The following is a 20,104-nucleotide window of genomic DNA, read 5'->3' as shown; positions in this document are numbered from 1 at the left end:
ATTAACTGAAATCAAGTAAACCAGTCCACCGATAGTTTTGTACACTTTACATTTCTGCTGAGGTTATTACAGTTCCTATTGTGGTTCTGAAACCATGTACAGATGCAACATTTCTAAAATTACTGGAATATGTCATATAAAAACGACAAATATCCAAGCTGCTTGTAGTTTGTTGTAACTGTTACATATTTGTGATTTCAACAATAATTAAATGTAAAACGATGTTTTTATATGTCGGGTCAAGTTTTTTAAAAGTTTTACATATAATATAATTTTCACTCACCCACACGTCGAACAGAATGCGATTGCGACATCGGCGGCTCAATCGACAACAACTGCGACAAGACGACCGGACAGTGCCACTGTCACTCCAGGGTCGAAGGCAGACGCTGTGACCAGCCCATCCGTGCCCACTACTTCCCCACTCTCCACCAGTTCCAATACGAAGTAGAGGATGGAGTCACCCAATCCGGTCCTGTTCGATACAGGAATTCCGAAGAGGTCTTCCCTGAGTATTCCTGGAAAGGATACGTTGTGTTCTCTTTACTTCAGGTCAGTATTTAATTCGATTCAGCTAATCACATTTATTTCAAATATCGACTCGTCCTGACCTAAAGGATAAGATGCCTGGTACATTCGTATCGAGCAATGCTACTGTGGTGGTGTTCGAATCCCGCGTGCAGGTACCAATGATCCAATGGAACATGCTCGGTCGGTCAATAAGCATCCTGTCTATTCCTGGCATGACGCAGTCACGAATACCAACTGGAATGACATGCAGTTATAAATTCAATTGGAGACTGCGATTACATGACTCTCAAAGTGGCATTCACATTATGATATCTACCATCTAGAGGGCTGTTGGCTCATTCAGCCGCCTATGCAAAAACAAGTACTTCCTATTCGCATTGTCGACTAACACAAGTTTCTCTAGTTGCGATATGACTAAGTAATCGTAAGTTTACATAGAAGTAAATGATGGTCAGCGCCAATAAAGATCGTAAGATTCACCTCCAGCATCGGGTCTCAACAATATTCATTTGTTTATTTCCATAGAAAAAAAGAAAGGATCCCAAAGTGGAATACTCCTGAGCACGTATATAAGTTACACGAAGCGAGAAACGCTCTCGCGTTTCAATTGTACTATACTAGTGTGCTAGTGTGTACACACAATCCTTGTATCGTCTTTCAGAATGAAGTCATTAACATTATCCAAATAACAAAGTCTTCGCTGTACCGCATGGTGCTAAAGTACGCTAATCCGCTGCGAGACCCCGTCGTCGCCAACATCGTCATCACTCCGGAGAGCGTCGTGGATATCCAACAGAAGTAAGACATAAAAATATGGTTAGCCCTAATCAAGTGTTGCAAATTTTCTTAAACATTAGCTTTTAATTCGTTTAAGAATTGTTACTATAACTATTACCACCTCAGGCTAGGGGAGTAAAGTTTATCCAGATTACCTAGAACCTCTGCGTTCATTGACAGTGCGTTTGCAGAGATATTTTTTGCCACATACCATCCTAGCTTATAATAATTATAAATATTTGTTCCAAACATAAATTCCAATCTTTAAAAATAAAGACCAATAACTAAAAAAAAATAACGATACTCGGAAAAGGTTATCGGCTCAGCAATGGCTGACAGTAGCGACTCAACCGGTACTGCGATGCGGTACTTCACTCCACGGTCTTTCTTGAGTGCTGCAACATGTTTTGTTCAAACAAGGCTTACTCTGTTATTGTTGATGATCATGAGCCAGAATAACCACTTACCAACAAGTGAGCCCTACGCGCGTCTCACAAAAATGTCAAAAAATATGTATGTCATGTCGTCAATTGTATGTCGTCGTGGCCTAAAGGATAAGATGTCCGGTGCATTTGTGTTGAGCGATGCACCGGTGCTCTCGGTGAATCTCAGACGGGTACCAATTTTTCTAATGAAATACGTACTCAACAAATGTTCACGATTGACTTCCACGGTGAAGGAATTGCATCGTGTAATAAAAATCAAACCCGCAAAATTATAATTTGCGTAATTACTGGTGGTAGGACCTCTTGTGACTCTCTATGGGTAGGTACCACCACCCTGCCTATTTCTGCCGTAAAGCAGTAATGCGTTTGAGCTTGAAGGGTGGGGCAGCCGTTGTAACTATACTTGAGACCTTAGAATTTATACCGGTCACCGTCCTCGTCGAACCCGTCGCTTGCGACGAAGGGCTCGACGAGCGAACTAACCCATAGACACAGCCCACTGAGTTTCTCGCCGGATCTTCTCAGTGGCTGGCGTTTCCGATCCGGTGGTAGATTCTGCGAAGCACTGCTCTTGCTAGGGTCAGTGTTAGCAACTCCGGTTGAGCCCCGTGAGCTCACCTACAAACGTTAGGGCGAAGCTGAAATAGCCTCTTAGCCTCTCAAGGCTATCAGCATAGGTAGGACAACTTATATCTCAAGGTGGCGCATTTAGATTGCAGATCTATGGGCTCCAGTAACCACTTAACACCAGGTGGGCTGTGAGCTCGTCCACCCATACAAGCAATAAAAAAAAAAAAAAAATCTACACAATAATTGCAAAGCTTGCAATAACTTTGTTCGTGTTAATAGTTGAAATTCAGCATTTACATTGTGTAGTTAGTTACATTTTCTAAAGTCGAGAATTGAGATTTTTATTATTTAAAACCAAATTTAGAACCGGGCGGATATTAAAGGTTAAACTTTCGTCCAAGGTTCAACGTCTATTTGCGTCCAACGGTCCTACCGCAACTGGTCACCGTGGCCGGCGATAAAGGCGTCACTCCTGCTCCCTTCGTAATGAACCCTGGCAACTGGACGGTCACCATCAAAACGAACAAAGAAATCATGATTGTAAGTTTGTATGTTGTTATGTGCTAGTTGTATTATCGTTGTAAATCAACTAAAGAGACTTAATCATCTAAGGTCCATATTTTCGGTGCAAATCTGGTTATACAACTTGACTTTTAGATGCGGAGCCTCAGTTTCGGAGTGGCATACAAGCCGATTTATATTTCTTTATTCTTTATTGTACACACAGTTAATATTACAGTAATTGCGATAAGATATAAAAATGGCGAGCTTAACTCAACAATTGAGTTTTCTACCAGCTAACCGTTCTTAACGAAAGAAAGCTTTAAATGAGTGGGTAGAAGAATACAATCTAATCAATTTACAATTTACAATCTAAACAATAATAAAAATAAACAATTTGTTACTAATTAAATCTTAGCACGACTTACTACATTACACCATCCCGAAAGAAAACGAATTCAGAAATTTAATGTGAATGCGAAATGTTTCAAAGATTTATGTCACATCGACAAACAACGGCCAAACACATTGAGATTAAAAATGTAACCTGTAAAATGTGACTTGGACTTTTTTCCCTACAGGATTACTTCGTTCTTATCCCAGAAGCGTATTATGAAGCAACGATCCTAACCAAAATGGTCGATAAGCCTTGTATTGTGGGTGACAAGAAACTATGCAGACAATTTGCGTACCCAAGTCTTAGTGGAAAATCAACGGCTGACGTAACCAGCCTTGTCACCTCCGTGGACTCGTTCATCGATGATCCTGTTGTGAGTATCGAGGAATATACTAGAAGCAACATGCGGATTATTGGTAGCCCAGGCTTTCTGGTCAAAAGTCTGTAAGAAATCCCAGAAGGTACACCGTTGATGAAGTTAATGTTAATGCTAATGTTAATGCTAAGGATATTTAGAGATCTTGGACTGAGTGGCAGTTTCTGATTGGTGGGTCGACAGTCCGAATGTTGTGTTGAGAAATTGTATCATTTACACAGTATCTTCAAAGCTCTTCCAGTCCAATTTTGGTCTAGCCTATTGCCCAACAAAAAATACAAATTTCAGATTTTGACTTTTCTTGTGCCATGTCAATAAATCCATACTATTCATTCGAAACGTGTCCATTTAATTACATTTAATTTTACAGCAATTATCTGAACTGAAAGTTGAACCAAATACGATCCCGATCCTGCGAACTACTCTTCAGTACAACATGAGAATAGAAAAACCGGGTCAATATGTCCTCCTGGTTGAATACGTGACCCCGGCGGCCCGGAACCAGGACCTCAACACCGGAAACTCTACTTACTCTTCGGTTGTGAAGACTCCTGTCACTATTAAGTTCCAGTCAGGGCCTGATGATCAACATTTAGTCGAAACAGATGGGATAATCAACTTCAATGATTGTCCGTACACGGCGCCCTGTAGACAAGTGATGGTGGATGACTACTCCAGGATCCAATTTGTTACCGTAACAGATCCAAATAATGTCGTGTTTCTATTGGTGAGTAGAAACTGATGTTAGAATTGAATCATAGTGATTTATATAATTATATTCAGCTGTGTGCTTAGTGCGAGTTGTTTAACGTTCTCGATAGCGTAAAAGTTAACTCGAATTTGTATGGAGTTGGAACATTTTGTCGCTAAGGACGTTATTCCAACTGCATACAAATTTGAGTTAACTTTTACGCTATCGAGAACATTAAAAACTCGCACTAAGCACACTGAACTGCGAATACACTACTACTAGTGACTACACGTTTAGTCAAATCGTAAGACGCGGAGGGAATTCCATAGAGAAGTGGGTCATTTATAGATGAGTCCTGTAGAAACTAGACTATACAAATACCAACATAGAGGCACCGTAATGCATGCATCATGCAGTATGGCTGGCGGCTTTTTCAAGTAGTCCTAGGGTAGCCCGCTGGTACATAGGACCCTCAAAAGTTGTCTCCTCTTGACTCTGTCCTGCGCAACATCCGTGACATCACTCCAGATCAAGCCGACAGTCCTCATATCGCTCTATACGGTGCGTCGCTTCTTATTCAAAGAATTTCACGAAATGTAATGCAGATCAAAAACCCCTAACTTATCAAACGAATATTGATAATGTTAGCATAAGTTAACAATAATCACAAAGTTATCACGGTCGTTTCGCGAGATCTTTACCCTTCGAGAACTTTTTCGTTACACCCTGTATATACCTTTTTTTTTTTAAATTACAACCGTTCTTTTAACAGGACCAACCAGATACGGAGGCCGCTATCAAATCAGTGGTCGCGATACCGCAGGCCGAGTGGCATCTGGACTATCTAACTCCCCGACCCTACTGCTTGAGGAGAAACGGACGCTGCGATCCCGCCGTCTTCAATGCAGTTGTCGATGCTAAAAAGGTGACTACAATATTTGCAGTATTTATTAAACATACAATATTTTATAAGATAAAATATAAATAAACCGGTGGTAGGACGTCTTGTGAGTCCCAACGGGTAGGTAGCACCACCCTGCCTATTTCAGACGTGAAGCAGTAACCACTTAACACCAGGTGGGCCGTGAGCTCGTCCACCTATCTAAGCAATAAAAAATATAAAAATTAATCAATAAATTGACTGCGTGTCTTTAAAAAATTAAGTCAGCTGCATTGATTTTCTGCATGTAAAAACCAAGATTCGTAATAAATTCATATTGATTTGTGTTAATTCTAGAGTTTCTTGAATACTGATTAGTCTATTAGAAAATAATAGTTTTATTGTTTTTTTTTGACTTCTTCGTGATCTAAACGAGTTTTTACCATCGCAGCAGTTGAAGACTATAAGAGAAGTAGATACACATGTTATAATAAATATATATTTAAATACATACTGATTAAAAGAACCTTAAACTGTATTTTAATCTAAAAATAAACCTTAGTAAGTTCTTTGACCCGTCTAGCATGTTAACATTTCATTGCGCGCTCATCATTTGCTTTTCTTATATGATTATTGTTTTCATTTTCTTTTAATACATTCTATATACTCTATATTTCTTCTCTATAGTGGTGGTATGCATATTGTTGAAAATTACATACATTTTATCAGCCTCAAATACTATATATTTCAAGGATTCTGTTTCATTTTTTGTACATAGGTGGAGTTTGAATCGGGAACCGGCGGCGACCGTGAGACGAGACCTCAAATATTAAATAACTCAACGACCGTTGTATATTTACCAACGCAATCCGAACCTGTCATTTTGGAGGGCAAGGTTTCCGCGCCCGGAGAATATCTGTTCATGGTGCACTATTACCAACCAGATCATCCTGGTAAGTTTCGTAATTAGAAAAAAGACTCTTATGTCACCCAAAATAAAGTTCAAATTTCCATTTGTGATAACAACAAAGTTAAAGCTCACTTTAAAAATTTTGTTTCAAACATGGTCTATGTGTCACTAACAATTCTTTCACCGTATAGAAAGCACCATGGAAGTGACGGTGAACACGGACGGTCAAAAGCAAGAGACAAACCTGCCGATACAGCACTGCCCGTCCAACTCAGGATGCAGGGCTCTTCTCAGGAAACCAGATACCAGCACCAGTTTTCTTGTAAACGAAAACTTCACATTGGTATTCAAGGTTCGTTTCATCAGTCATTCGCGTTTTACTGAGTTAGCACAACCACGCTAAAGTAGCATATTGCTTCGAAACTCAAAGCTCAACGTTCTAACAATTAGTTATTGGTAAGTTCTAAAATAACTTGAAATAATAACTGGGAACAAATCACGAAAAGACAACTGGCCCCTAATTAGGATAACCAGAAACTGACATACTGACTTATATAACTTGAAATATAAACATATATAGATAATGAATAGACAAAGAGCAAATAAGCCTGATTTTTGCCCGATGTGGGAATCGGACCCACGACCCTCGACATAACAGTCAGGGACGCTAAATACTGGATCACCGAGTCAGTTCTGAACACATGTATATTATTTGATATGCAATATTTTCTAGGGGTCCAGAGCTAAATGTCCTTACAATTTCGTCCCGTCAGTCTGTATGACACGACCATACTCTGAGACTAACAGGACACTGGGTGAATTATAAATAAAACATTAACGGAACCATTATAGTAAATTAAAACAACATAGGAATAAGAAAAAAAAAATAAGATTATTGGTTAAATAAAGCAATTAAACAAAGCTACTGCTTTGACAGTGAGGATTATTTATTTATTTCAAATATTTTGTCAAAAGTGTCAGGGTGTCGCAAACCTTTCAAGGATTCAATAGAATGATCCGAAAATGTAACTACATAGTATGTATATTCCGAAGAAAATTCTGGACGGCACTAAAAAAATCCGAGTGAAACTTAAATACAGTAATCAAACTATAATTAATTACTAGCGGACACGACAGACGTTGTCCTGCATAAATTCATTCAATTCGATCCAGCCGTCTACATGTAGCATAGATAAATAACCTAGATACTGACTGCAGCGCCATCTGCCGGGCTGATTTGTAAATCTAAACCATCCAGGGCACCACCCAAACGCATACAAAAAAAATCATTCAAATCGGTCTAGCCGTTTAAGAGTAAGTGATAAACACACGCACAGAAAATATATATATAAAGATAAATAAAATACGTACGAATTTTACAAACGAAATGCCTTTCCACCAGGGTAACACCAGTAAAGGGGTCTGGTTGGACTATGTCCTGGTAATAGAGGCTTCCGACTTCACCGACGCAGTCCTCACCGAAGCAAACATCTTGGACTACACCAGGGAGTTTATAGAAAAATGTGCAAGCTACAATTATTACATCAGCCCCAATGAAACTGGTAAGTTTTACGGATAGCTTTATACGTATAAATGTGTACATTATCATGTTTACATAATCTATATATTAATACGTGAAGCAAAAACTTTGTATCCCTTTTAACGAAAATTGCGCTGACGGAGGAATATGAAATTTTCCACACTTATAGAGAACATAGAGAAGAAGTGCACAATGCTAATATTTTTTTTAAATAATGCATAAAAGATACATTAAATCAATAAAGAAAACATTACACACACTACATACCATGTATTTGACGCACACACGCATGCATACTATTTATTGTCAAACTTTTGTTCTTGACGTCTGTTGTCAAATTGAGAATACATTAAATATTGTTTGCCTTTGTTAATATTTTTTATAGTGTAGTCTTGGCGAAATTTGTGAGTATAGAAGTATAAAATACAATCATACCTAATAGTGTACAAGCTTACAATTCCAATTAATTATAGTCGAATTTCGACTACTGCGGGACCTCTAATAATTGTAAATAGACATGCTTTAACAACCGACTACAAATAGAAAAAAAAAGAAATTCCAAAACAAAATAATATACCCTAAAAACAAATATCATCGAAATCGGTTGGCGTGATATTGAGTTATTCATTAATTTGTCGCGCACGTGCTTAATGCAAATTCAAGACTTATATGGTTTTCTCATGGATATCATTATCAGAGCTGGACTAAATTGAAATGGGACCACACGAGAAGCGTCAGCTTTCTAATAAATAAAAAAAGCTGAATCCTATACATTTATGTGTTTGTGTCTCTATGGACTTATTTTTTCGTTTCATCGAGTTTGAAACCACAACGATTCTAAAAAAGTTTCACTTCAAAATGTAACAAAACAAAATGAATGATTCTCTTGTCAGGTCTGTGTCGTGAAGCGATGTTCTCGATAACGTCGGAATACAACAGCGGCGCCAGACCTTGCCTCTGCGACTTCATGGGCTCGACCGAGCTGGAGTGCAATACGTTCGGCGGACAATGTCCCTGCAAGCCAAACGTCATCGGCAGGACGTGCAGTGCCTGTCGGACCGGGTACTACGGGTTCCCGAACTGCCGCCCGTGCCACTGCCCCTCCACGGCCATATGTGACGACAACGGTAACATCGGATTATCACTCTTCTGTGTCCAGAAATAAATTTTATTTTACCTTACAGAATTACAAGACTCATTTACAGAATTAACTATACTGAGACCTTGAATTTGTATCTCAAGGTGGGTAGCGCATTTACGTTGTGGATGTCTATGGGCTCCAATAACCACTTAACACCAGGTGGGCATTGTATAGTGGGTTTAGTGTTAGTTTAGTGTTTTTTTTTGTTTAGTGGGTGGGTCCTAAAATCCTTGGGCCCGCGGTCTGCTCACAACACCATGCAGATCGTTGAGTCTCACATACCTCGTAGAAGGTTCGGCCCTCTACTCGAAAAAAAAAAAAAAAAAAAAGTTGGGCATTGTACAACGCACAATAATGCACAAGAAAGACCGCGACCACTCCGTTTTTTTTCCTACCTAAGCTGGTGGTTTTAAGAGACCATTTCAGCGTAGCCTTAACGAGTAGGTGAGCTCACGGGGCTCAAACCTGACTTCGTTACTAACACTAACCCTAGCAGGAGCAGCGCTTCGCAGAATCTACCACCGGATCGGACACAACCTACTAAGAAAATCCGGCGAGAAACTCAGTAGGCTGTGTCTGTGGGTTAATTTACTCGCCGAGCCCTTCGACGAGATCGATGACCGGTTCACTCCGCCATGAGCTCAAATGACTAAGAACTCTATTTGAGTTTGAGTTTACCCGATTCACGAATCGACACTTATTTTGTTTAAAGGCATGTGCATCTGCCCTAAGAACGTGGAGGGTGAGAACTGCGATCGCTGCAAACCGTACACGTTCAATTTCGACGTGCAGCGCGGCTGCGACGACTGCAACTGCAACCCGCTCGGCGTCGTCGGCAACCAGCTACAGTGCGAAGCCGACAGCGGGAAATGCGCGTCAGTACTAGTACCTCCATGCGAAATACAATAACGGGAAATTAATTCATCACTACATAGTATAAAACAAAGTCGCTTTCTCTGTCCCTATATCCCTACGTATGCTTAAATCTTTAAAACTACGCAACGGATTTTGATGCGGTTTTTTTTAATAGATAAAGTGATTAAAGAGGAAGGTTTAAATGTATAATAACATCCATTAAACAGTAGAGAAATACTGTTGTCAATAATAAATTACAGTTCCCTAAGCGAAGCGAGGGCGGGTCGCTAGTTCATAATAAATTCGGAATTGCTTGAGATGACACCATCATCTCGTTTTTATCATCGCACCGCCAGCCCCCGGAGTAGAGTTCATCCATACTACCTGGAGCCACTGCGGTCATCCACAGTGCGTTTCCAAAGATCTTTTTTGCCACGTACCATCCGGCTATGGAATGAGCTCCCCTCCACGGTGTTTCCCGAGCGCTATGACATATCCTTCTTCAAACGAGGCTTGTGGAGAGTATTAAGCGGTAGGCAGCGGCTTGGCTCTGCTCCTGGCATTGCTGACGTCCATGAGTGACGATAACCACTCAACATCAGGTGGACCGTATGCTCGTCTGCTTACTAGGGCAATTAAAAAAAATGAAGTACAAAAATAACAAAAACTTTTTTAAAATCATTATATACAGACAACATAAACAACATCTTTGTATAATATAGTAGTATGTGTAACTCGTTTACATTGTATACAAAACTTGTCAGGTGTCGCGAGAACGTCCGCGGACGCGTGTGTGACCATTGCGTGCCCGGACACTACGCGTTCCCTGACTGCTACCAGTGCACCTGCAATCGACACGGTACAACGTATGACGTGTGCGATCAGAACACAGCGCAGTGCTACTGCAAGACCAACGTCCGAGGACAGGTCCGATGTTACGATACATTTAAATCAAAGACTCCTAAAGTTATTTCGACGTTAAACACTGGTGGTAGGACCTCTTGTGAGTCCGCGCGGGTAGGTACCCACGACTCTGCCTATTTCTACCGTGAAGCAGTAATGCGTTTCGGTTCGAAGGGTGGGGCAGCCGTTGTAACTATACTGAGACCTTAGAACTTATATCTCAAGGTGGGTATCGGCATTTTTAGATGTCTATGTGCTCCGATAACCGCTAAACACTAGATGAGCCGTGAGCTCGTACACAACCTAAATGCCGACACTTATCTTGAGATATTATGTGTTCTAAGGTCTCAGTATAGCTACAATGGCTGCCCCTCCCTTCAGACCGAAACGCATTACTGCTTCACGGTAGAAATAGGCAGGACAGTCGTACCTACCCGTGCGGACTCACAAGACGTCCTACCACCAGTATATCGTTGAAAACATTGAATACATGGCAATATCTTCCTAAAATAACTAAATATACCTTATACAGGCTTGTGACACTTGCAAGGAGGAATATTTCAATCTTCAAGACGACAACCCGGACGGATGCACGAAATGTTTCTGCTTTGGGAAAACCACACGATGTTCTAGCTCGTACTACACTTGGGCCGCTGTGAGTATGCTTTCGTATATACGGATTAAGTTTCAGTACTGATTTTAATGTTTCTTTATCATTTGAAAACGTTTTTAATGGACTCACAAAAACTAATTTAATTTACAGTACTTAATATGTAGTAACTTTTTAACCTTGCTTGTCATAATCTTCTTTTAATAAAATTCTTTTTTAATACGCTTTTATTAGCTTCAGACGTATGTATTCGGATAACTTGAAATTTGGTATACTTATTAAGGACCGAAGACAATACAATATATAAAAAAAATAAAAAAAAATTGAAGAAATTCAACTAAAAAATTAAAAATAAATAATAGTTTAAAAAAAATAACAAAATACGCTTTTAGAAAATCCAACTAAAAAATAGAAAATAAATTTTAATAAATTTGAATTAAAAATAGTCTAAGAAAAAATGATTTTATTGTAAAAAAAAGTGTGGGGTGCTTGGTATCAGTAGTTATAAATATTTTAGGATATGAATAGAAGGGTTATTTTGATAATACCCTGAAAAGCACCCCACGCTTTTTTACAATAAAATCATTTTTTTCTTACACTCTTTTTAATTCAAATTTATTGTAATTTATTAATAATGTACAAGTGTAAATATTGTGCTGCTTGCCAGTAGTAATAGTATTATCGTGCTTGCCAGTAGTAATAGTAATAGTATATCGTATATATTTTTCGTATTTTTTTATACTAGTTTATACCGCTTTCTAAGTCTACACACGTACCTAGCCTTCATTCCCGCAATGAACCAAAGGGAAACGGGACTACAGAAAATCAGCGTTATTCGTTTTATCGACTTTGAACAGCATTAGCTGAGTTACCTCCTTCTGCCTTTTTCTTTTTTTCTTTTCTTTTTATATTTTATTTTATTTAGTGTGAAAGACAATAAATGATTTTATTATTTTTATTATTACGTACAAAGTTTTTATTCTCGAATTTTTATGAATTTCGGTAAATACTAAAAACCACGGGCCTAAGCCAAGTGGAGTTGAGTTATTATTATTATTAATGTAAACTAGATGAGTATAAATCAGCGGCTGTAAAAATATTATCAGCGTCGTCTGCTTATACGCCCACTGTGTGGTAGAATCTTCAACAAGAATATAGATTTTTTAAGTCACACGAGAACTCACCGCCGACAAAATCCAATAAGCAACGAAACAAGAAAAATATACAGATTAATTATCAAATATGTTTTTTTTCCATCTGAATACTGTTAATATCGTATTAGTATATCTATTATAATTATATTCGTGTTAAGGGTAAACCATCCAACAGTTAGATAAACTTGTACTTATTTATACTAAATATCGACATATCTTGTCGGCAGCGGCTTGGCTTTGGTCCTAGATATACACGGGCGACGGTAACTGCTCATCATCAGATGGATCGTATGGTTGTCTGCCTACAAGAACAATAAAAAAATGACATTCATAAAATTATATAAAAAAAAAACAATAATGAATATCTAATCTTTCTGAATTTAAAATTCACAGTACCAATAACTGAAAAGTGAAAATAATAGTACGATTTATCCGTCGTTCACAGATTGATGAAATGGTAGATTGGTATCCAGTGGATGTGTTAATTAACAATACTATAGAGTTGTACCCACACGAGGATGTGCCTGAGCTCACCAATGTAACGGTGCTTACTGTCGGCCTCAACGATGGCGTGACAAATGGAAAAGTTGCATACTTTGGAGCCCCAGAATATTATTTAGGTGAGTATTATTAAACATCACTACTCCATTGCCAGGTTTGTACATGAAAGTCTTATAAACGAAGTACACGGGAGAGCATTGGATGCGTGTGCCCTACGTGTATAGAAGTTATTGTTATCATTATTAATAATTTCGCGTTAACACTACTCTTATAGCACAACCAAAGAGTCGTTTTAAGGAACATGCATTCTGCACGTGATGATGATCTTCCAGCAGGTGATATTGCTCGGTAGACCGACAGTCCGAATGTTTTGTTCGGAACTTGTATATATGCAAGCTTATCTTGAAAATGTCCTCAAATATCTTGTGTTCTGTGATGGCTACCGTCACTTCTATTCTATTGATCTATCGTTCTATTGTTGTTCTTCAGGTAAACGTCTGACCTCATACGGAGGCTACCTCACGTATACGGTACATTACACAACTAGAGGCGACGGTGACGCTGTGGCCGCTCCTGACGTCATCATTGCTGGACCAAACGGGTTGGTTTACTAACTTATTGTCGATCCCAGTGTACTTGATTACCGGCCGATTGTCATCCGTCCGTAGACACCAAAATTCAAATTTGATTACATAATTTTTCGAAAGCTCGACCTGCCTAATTAATCATTCCGCAATCAATTATCTCAGGTATTTAGTCCACAACAGCGTTGAACAGCCTCCCGTGGGGATGCCCTGGACGCATTCCGTGAAGCTATCCGAAGAGGAATTCAGTACCTTGGACGGCGCACCTGTCACCAGGGACCAGTTCATGCACGCCTTAGTGAACATCTCAGGCTTATACATACGAGCCTCATATTGGGAATACTCAATCGAAACAAGGTAAGGACTATGACGTCATCTACTTTCGGTAACAATTTAAAAAAAAACAGTTTTGAAGTTATACTTCTTTAAGCGCGTTATGAAAAATTGATGAGAGTGAAATTTTACGATGCGCGCGCACCGTGACACAAAATGAACAGAGTGAAGTTGCCCACTAAATCGCTCATCACAATACGACCGACGTAACTTGGCGAGTCTGAATATAGCCGCAGGTGAACTTTCCGAACCGTACCGAGAGTTACCGAATTTATACGATGTCAAGAAAAGGGATGTCCAATATGCGCGTTTGAGGATGTTGCTTAATCGATTTTTTTTTAAATTGATTAAAAAAAATAGGAATAAATTTAATAAAAAGAAAATATAACTTCTTACGCGCGCACATAAGTACACGCACCCTTTTTTTAATAGTCTTCTAATCCACAGCCTATCAAACGTGGTGCTAGAGATCGGCGTAGACTATTATATGGGCGACGAGCTGGTGGTCCGCCGCGCAACATCCGTCGAAGAGTGCCAGTGTCCGAGGGCGTACCGCGGTCTCTCCTGCGAACAATGTGCGGAAGGACACTACCGCCTGCCTTCCGGCTTCTGTGTCCCATGCCAGTGCAACGGACACTCTGACCAGTGCGATGTCAATACCGGGATATGTCTGGTACGTTGGTAATCCTATCGAGCGCTTTTTTATTTGTTTTGATGGTCATCAATATGGCTCATACCATTTCGATAAAGCGGCACGACACGAAGACCCTCTCATCGTGGTCGCCGGTAACTACATTTCCGATCCTGCGGACAGAATGGTAAACAGTCCACGTCGCCCAAAACACATTATTTCGGATCCTCCCGATCAACTAACGGTACTTTTAGGTACCCCGGCTAGAATCATAGTCTGCAGAAAATTGATGAGATTTTGTTTTAAAATAACTTTTAATTGCTATTTGAATTAAAATTAAAATTACCCAAACTAAAGAAAGCACATTTTAATCAATTTCTTAAAATGTATTTACAGTGTTCAATTAGTCAACAAATAATTGACATGATTTTGAATCTTCTCTGTAAACCGTATGTATAGTTTCGGAGAATCTTCCGTATTCATGGTAATAACGTGTGGTTAATTCCTCATGGGCTTTTAGGTATAGTATTATATAGGAATATAGTTTGTGATAAAAAAAAACTTTAATTTTTTATTGCTTTGATGGCTGGACGAGATCACAGCCCACCTGATGTTAAGTGGTTACTGGAGCCCATGGACATCTACAACGTAAATGCGTCACCCACCTTGAGATATAAGATCTCAGTATAGTTACAACGGCTGCCTCACCTTTCAAATCGAAACGCATTACTACTTCACTGCAGAAATAGCCAGGGTAGTGGTACCTACCCGTGCGGACTCATAAGAGGTCCTACCACCAGTGAATATATCAAAGCCCCTTGACTTTACAACGTGAAGGCCTATTCGATTTGATTGTTAACGCTATTTGTTCGGACTTAAACATGTCCGGTTATAACATCTCCCGTAGAACTGCGCGGACAACACTATCGGTGATCACTGTGAGTTCTGCATGTCCGGTTACCATGGCGACGCGACAGTGGGAACTCCGCGGGACTGTCTCATCTGTGCATGCCCGATGCCTTACCCTTCCAATAAGTATGATTTCGTCACAATAATTATTTCCATAGTTTAAAATCCGCAATATTAAAATTGTGATTGTGATTAGACTCTGCGACATGGAAGCCGCCACCGACCTTGGTACACGAACTCTATATATCTTAGAGTATCTTAAATATGAATCATAGCCATAGACGATCATAACCTATGATCTTCTCAATGTTCAAACCCATTTATATGCTACTATCTCTTATGCATATCTTTACAAATCACCGAGACCAGGCTCATGTCTTGTAAAATGCAGGTCTTAGAGATTTATTTAAGTTGTTAAATTTACCAAGTTGAATAAATTACTAACGTAAGGGAAAAACGGTTGTGAATTGTTAAGTTTAAAAACTTGTCGTTTTAGTAATTTCATGTCTCGTGCATCTGTAATGTATAGTGAAGGTAGATGAATCTACTATTTATTTTTTTTACATTTACTTTTAATTAACTGCTTAATTGTATCATTACGATCGCGATTAGTATTATTTTATTGGGAAGAGCATTTGTTCTGAGATCAATTCCTATTGTCAATCAGAGACAGAAGACATTAGTATTATCTAGCATAACTTATAACTGGAAACATATCACGCACTTAGTTTTAATCAGTCAAAACAAAAACAAACAAAAAAACGGTACCATCCGTCCCAAAATTACGATTCTCTGTGTTGTGGATACCAGAGACTATTTATATACGTCTCAATGTTTACCTACATAGATAATAAACACCCATAAAAAGAGCAAACAAATCTATTCATCACATGAACGTTTGCCCGACGTGGGAATCGAACCCACGACCCTCGGTTCAACAGTCAGAGCCACTAACTACTGCTCAACCGAGTCGATCAGTCAGTACCTAGTTATACATTTTTTTAAACAGCTTCGCCCTGAGTTGTGACCTGAGCGAGAACGGATCTCTGATCTCGTGTAACTGCCAGCCTGGCTACGGAGGCGCTCGCTGCGAATACTGCGCAGCCGGATACTATGGCATCCCCGAAGACACCGGTGAGAGACACTTTAATTGATACCGTCAGCCCAAAAGTGGCCTAACCTGCCACATTTAGTGTGGAGATAACGAGGTTTGAATTTACTTTTACACTGCTTCGTAGGCAAAAACAATACGCGCAAAAATAATGTTTCCAAAACCATCTGTTATCTATGGGTGAAATCAGGAATAGACCAGGTCGGTTTGGCATCAAAATTTATTATCTTTTTAAATATATTGCAATAAATAAGCATGAATACGAAAAATTCAGGGTCAGGCCACTTTTGCACTGACGGCCTCAATTCATTTACATTTGTTTTCAAGTCCCTATACTTCAAAAAGCACTTGACTCGGCGCGATTTCAATTACATCGCGTGCGATTAAAAAACTTTAAAAAAGTTCTTTGTTCATTGCGTTTTTATCGTGTTCTTGTCATCGGTGACTTCACATTTTGCTACATATACCTAGGTTTATTTAAATCCATTTTTTATTTAGCGGTTCCATTGCGTCTCTGTCTTATAATTCTAGATTAATTGAAGTTTCTATTTCGTAGTCGGTTTTAATTTTCACTATGACAACAACATTCTAAAGTATCAGATCTTCATACAGGCGACTACTGCAAGCCTTGCAACTGCTCTGGTAACATCAACCCCCAAGACCCGGGTTCCTGTGACAGCATCAACGGCGATTGCCTCAAGTGCGTCAATAACACCGCCGGAGCCGCCTGTAATCTTTGCGCTCCAGGCTTTTACGGAGATGCTATCTTCTCTAAAAACTGCACAGGTACATTTTAATGGCAATCACTTTTACCGGTTTTTATTAATATATTATATCTTTTTCCTTTTACAGCTTCCACGATTATCACAAGAGTAGATACCAAATAATCACATTGAATTGATATCTTGTGCGGCAAAAAAATTATTGATATTTTCTCAACCACGAACTTCAGTGTTTTTTTAAATGTGGATCTTATAAGCAATTTCTTTTTGGATATTTTTATTCCTCATAAGTGTGGTATGACAAACGATCTACACAAATTTTTCAATTGTTTCCCAACTAAATCTCTGCTTGTTACTTGTTTGTCCGGAATTTTAATACATATTTCTAAATGCATTACAGCAATCAAAAGTTATGTGCTTAAATTAAAACCGTACCAGTAAAATTAAACTATATAACTATTCACCTCTGAAACCTTTATTAATTTTGCTGTCAGCACATTCCTATCCACCAATTTTACTTATAATCATTATACGAATATTAAATTACAATTAGGAGGAATTATCTAGGAACGTACTCTCAGTTTCGGCCACATACCTACCGTTATATTTAAAGACTCATTAACATGAACTTGACATTTATAGACTACATAACCTCCTCCGTGCGTCGTATTCCTCAGTGCTGAGGGTCGTGGCTTTTGCGGAGCACTTTTGTTAGGACTATGTTCTTCCACTAATTCCTGTACTCCACGCAGTGGATAGTGAAATTGATGCTAGAGTCCAAAGTCGTCTTAATCTGATCGAAAGCACATAACCGCAAGAGTCTAATACAGTATTGGCAATCATTTCCATACCAAAGATCATATATTAATTAGTTTATATGTAGGTCGACCGAACCAAAGAAACTGCTCCCTAAAACTCCCCCTTGTCGTCTAGCTTGCATATGCGACGAATTTGGCATGGCGGACTGCGACTCAACCACGGGGACGTGTGTATGCAGACCTGGGGTCATTGGGGAGAAGTGCGATCGCTGTGCTCCGGACCACTGGGGTCTGAACACTGGACTAGGGTGCACTCCTTGTAACTGCGGCATCGCCTCTGAGTCGACACAGTGTGATGACGATAACGGCCAGTGCAGGTAACATTTCCTCTGTTCGTTTTTTTTTATACATACAGCTCACCTAATGGCCAGTAGTTACCGTCGCCCATGTCAGCAATGCCAGGGGCAGAGTCAAGCCCCTGCCTACCGTTAAGTACTCTCCACAAGCCTCGCTTGAAGAAGGATATGTCATAGCGCTCGGGAAACACCATGGAGGGGAGCCCATTCCAAAGCCGGATGGTACGTAGCAAAAGAGATATTTGGAAACGCACTGTGGATAACCGCAGTGGCTCCAGGTAGTATGGATGAACTCTACTCCGGTGACGAGCGGTGCGATGGTAAAAATGAGATGATGGTATAATCTCAAACAATTCCTCAGAGCACTCCTCATAGAACATACGGTACAAAATACAACTTGATTACTGCAGCACTGTGTGGTGTCCTACATACAAAACCCATATTAACAGGATTGAGAGAATTCAAAACAAGTTACTTCGCCACATGTCGTACCGTTTTAGGCCGCCTAATTATGTTGAATCTTATGTTGATAGGGCTAAATATTTTAAAATGCAAACATTGAGTGATCGCCGCGATATGTTAGGCTTATGTTTTTTACATCAAGTTATGAGCGGTACTGTCGACTCCCAATTCATCCTCAATAAATTCTCTTTGAAGGTGCCATCTAGGTTACCTCGTCGCCCCGTTGCTCTTTTCAGCACCCGCTTTAGCAGAACCAATCTAGGCAAGCACTCACCTACTCCTCGTCTAACTAACCTTTATAATAATCTAGTTAGAAAAGTTGAAAACCTTGACATATTTGGCGATTCCCTTCCAATATTTAAGAACAAAATTATAAAAAGTTGTTGTTGAACCTCAGCCTCAGCCTTGGTCTGAGTACTCGGGTATTACTGCCCTTGTTGTCTTTCTTGTGTTTTTAATTTTTATTATTATTAATAGTATTGTTAAATCTCTATTAATATATTAATGTAATGCATGCTGTGATTGCCTATAATTAGAGTTGCAGTTATCAATTGCTCTATACATGTCAATGTTATTTTATGTCTTACTGTAAGCCCTGTCGGTAATCCTTAAATAAATAAATAAAAGAAGCGAAGTCGCTCCACAGACCCAGAGGTCCCAAACGATACTGCATGTTCTGATGAACTGCGCGTGCTTTGTTTAAGCTGTTAGTTTTGCTATTTAAGTTTTACCATTACTGAAACTACCAATACCGTAATGAGTAACTTTCAGAGGCACATCTAATTCCTGTAACAAGAGTAAATTTAAATTCTAGTCTACGTTTAAAATATGTAGGTTCTAGAAAATTCTAAATTCGGTTACCAATAGAATTAGGCCTATTGCTTATGAGATTTCTTCCTTAGTTTATTTAATACCATATTAAAATATAGATTTGTTGGTAAAGATTAGTAATCGTAAAGATGAAGTTTAGTAAGGCTTTTGTAATCTGGTCCACTGGTTCTTTGTATGTACTATTTTTACAGTACCCTCAAAACACGATTAAAAATATTTTAAATGTACCGTATTGTAATATTCACGTCATTATGTAAAATATGGGTATAAGACAATGTTAAAATACATCTTCGCCTTCGTAACAGATGCGCTAAAGGAGTAACAGGCAAGCAGTGTGACCAATGCGCGGCTGGATTTTGGAACTACACCAAAGACGGATGCGATCGTAAGTGTTAAATAAATACTTCCAAATATATTGGTTACCAGTTAATACTATTGTGTAACAGTTTTTCACAAACGTAGAAGTAAAATATAGGTAGGCATCTAGGCTGCTTCATACCAGACTGTCTCAGTGGTGCAGTAATTAGCACCCCTGACTGCTCCGACGGTCGTGGGTTCGTTTCCCACATCGGGCAAACATTCATGTGATGAACAGGTTTGTTTGCTTTTGTCTGAGTGTTTATT

General features: G+C 39.2%; 1 protein-coding gene across 1 annotated transcript in view; it reads left to right on the top strand.

Moving 5' to 3' along the window:
• Window positions 1-20,104, top strand: part of LOC101742998 (laminin subunit alpha) — a 67,319-nt gene that overhangs the window by 27,004 nt on the left and 20,211 nt on the right. The window contains exons 16-37 of the mRNA XM_038014239.2: window positions 299-552; window positions 1,193-1,329; window positions 2,726-2,864; window positions 3,407-3,595; window positions 3,969-4,325; window positions 5,062-5,214; window positions 5,948-6,122; window positions 6,271-6,431; window positions 7,482-7,641; window positions 8,513-8,746; window positions 9,473-9,635; window positions 10,380-10,542; window positions 11,051-11,173; window positions 12,728-12,902; window positions 13,273-13,384; window positions 13,533-13,724; window positions 14,148-14,373; window positions 15,239-15,366; window positions 16,250-16,374; window positions 16,964-17,137; window positions 18,007-18,208; window positions 19,786-19,865. Coding sequence (XP_037870167.2) covers window positions 299-552; window positions 1,193-1,329; window positions 2,726-2,864; window positions 3,407-3,595; window positions 3,969-4,325; window positions 5,062-5,214; window positions 5,948-6,122; window positions 6,271-6,431; window positions 7,482-7,641; window positions 8,513-8,746; window positions 9,473-9,635; window positions 10,380-10,542; window positions 11,051-11,173; window positions 12,728-12,902; window positions 13,273-13,384; window positions 13,533-13,724; window positions 14,148-14,373; window positions 15,239-15,366; window positions 16,250-16,374; window positions 16,964-17,137; window positions 18,007-18,208; window positions 19,786-19,865 — 3,822 coding nt within the window. The remainder of the gene's footprint in view (window positions 1-298; window positions 553-1,192; window positions 1,330-2,725; window positions 2,865-3,406; window positions 3,596-3,968; window positions 4,326-5,061; window positions 5,215-5,947; window positions 6,123-6,270; window positions 6,432-7,481; window positions 7,642-8,512; window positions 8,747-9,472; window positions 9,636-10,379; window positions 10,543-11,050; window positions 11,174-12,727; window positions 12,903-13,272; window positions 13,385-13,532; window positions 13,725-14,147; window positions 14,374-15,238; window positions 15,367-16,249; window positions 16,375-16,963; window positions 17,138-18,006; window positions 18,209-19,785; window positions 19,866-20,104) is intronic.

This window comes from Bombyx mori, chromosome 1, assembly GCF_030269925.1.
Source record: "Bombyx mori chromosome 1, ASM3026992v2".
NCBI lineage: Eukaryota > Metazoa > Arthropoda > Insecta > Lepidoptera > Bombycidae > Bombyx > Bombyx mori.
This window is presented reverse-complemented; position numbering and strand designations above follow the sequence as displayed.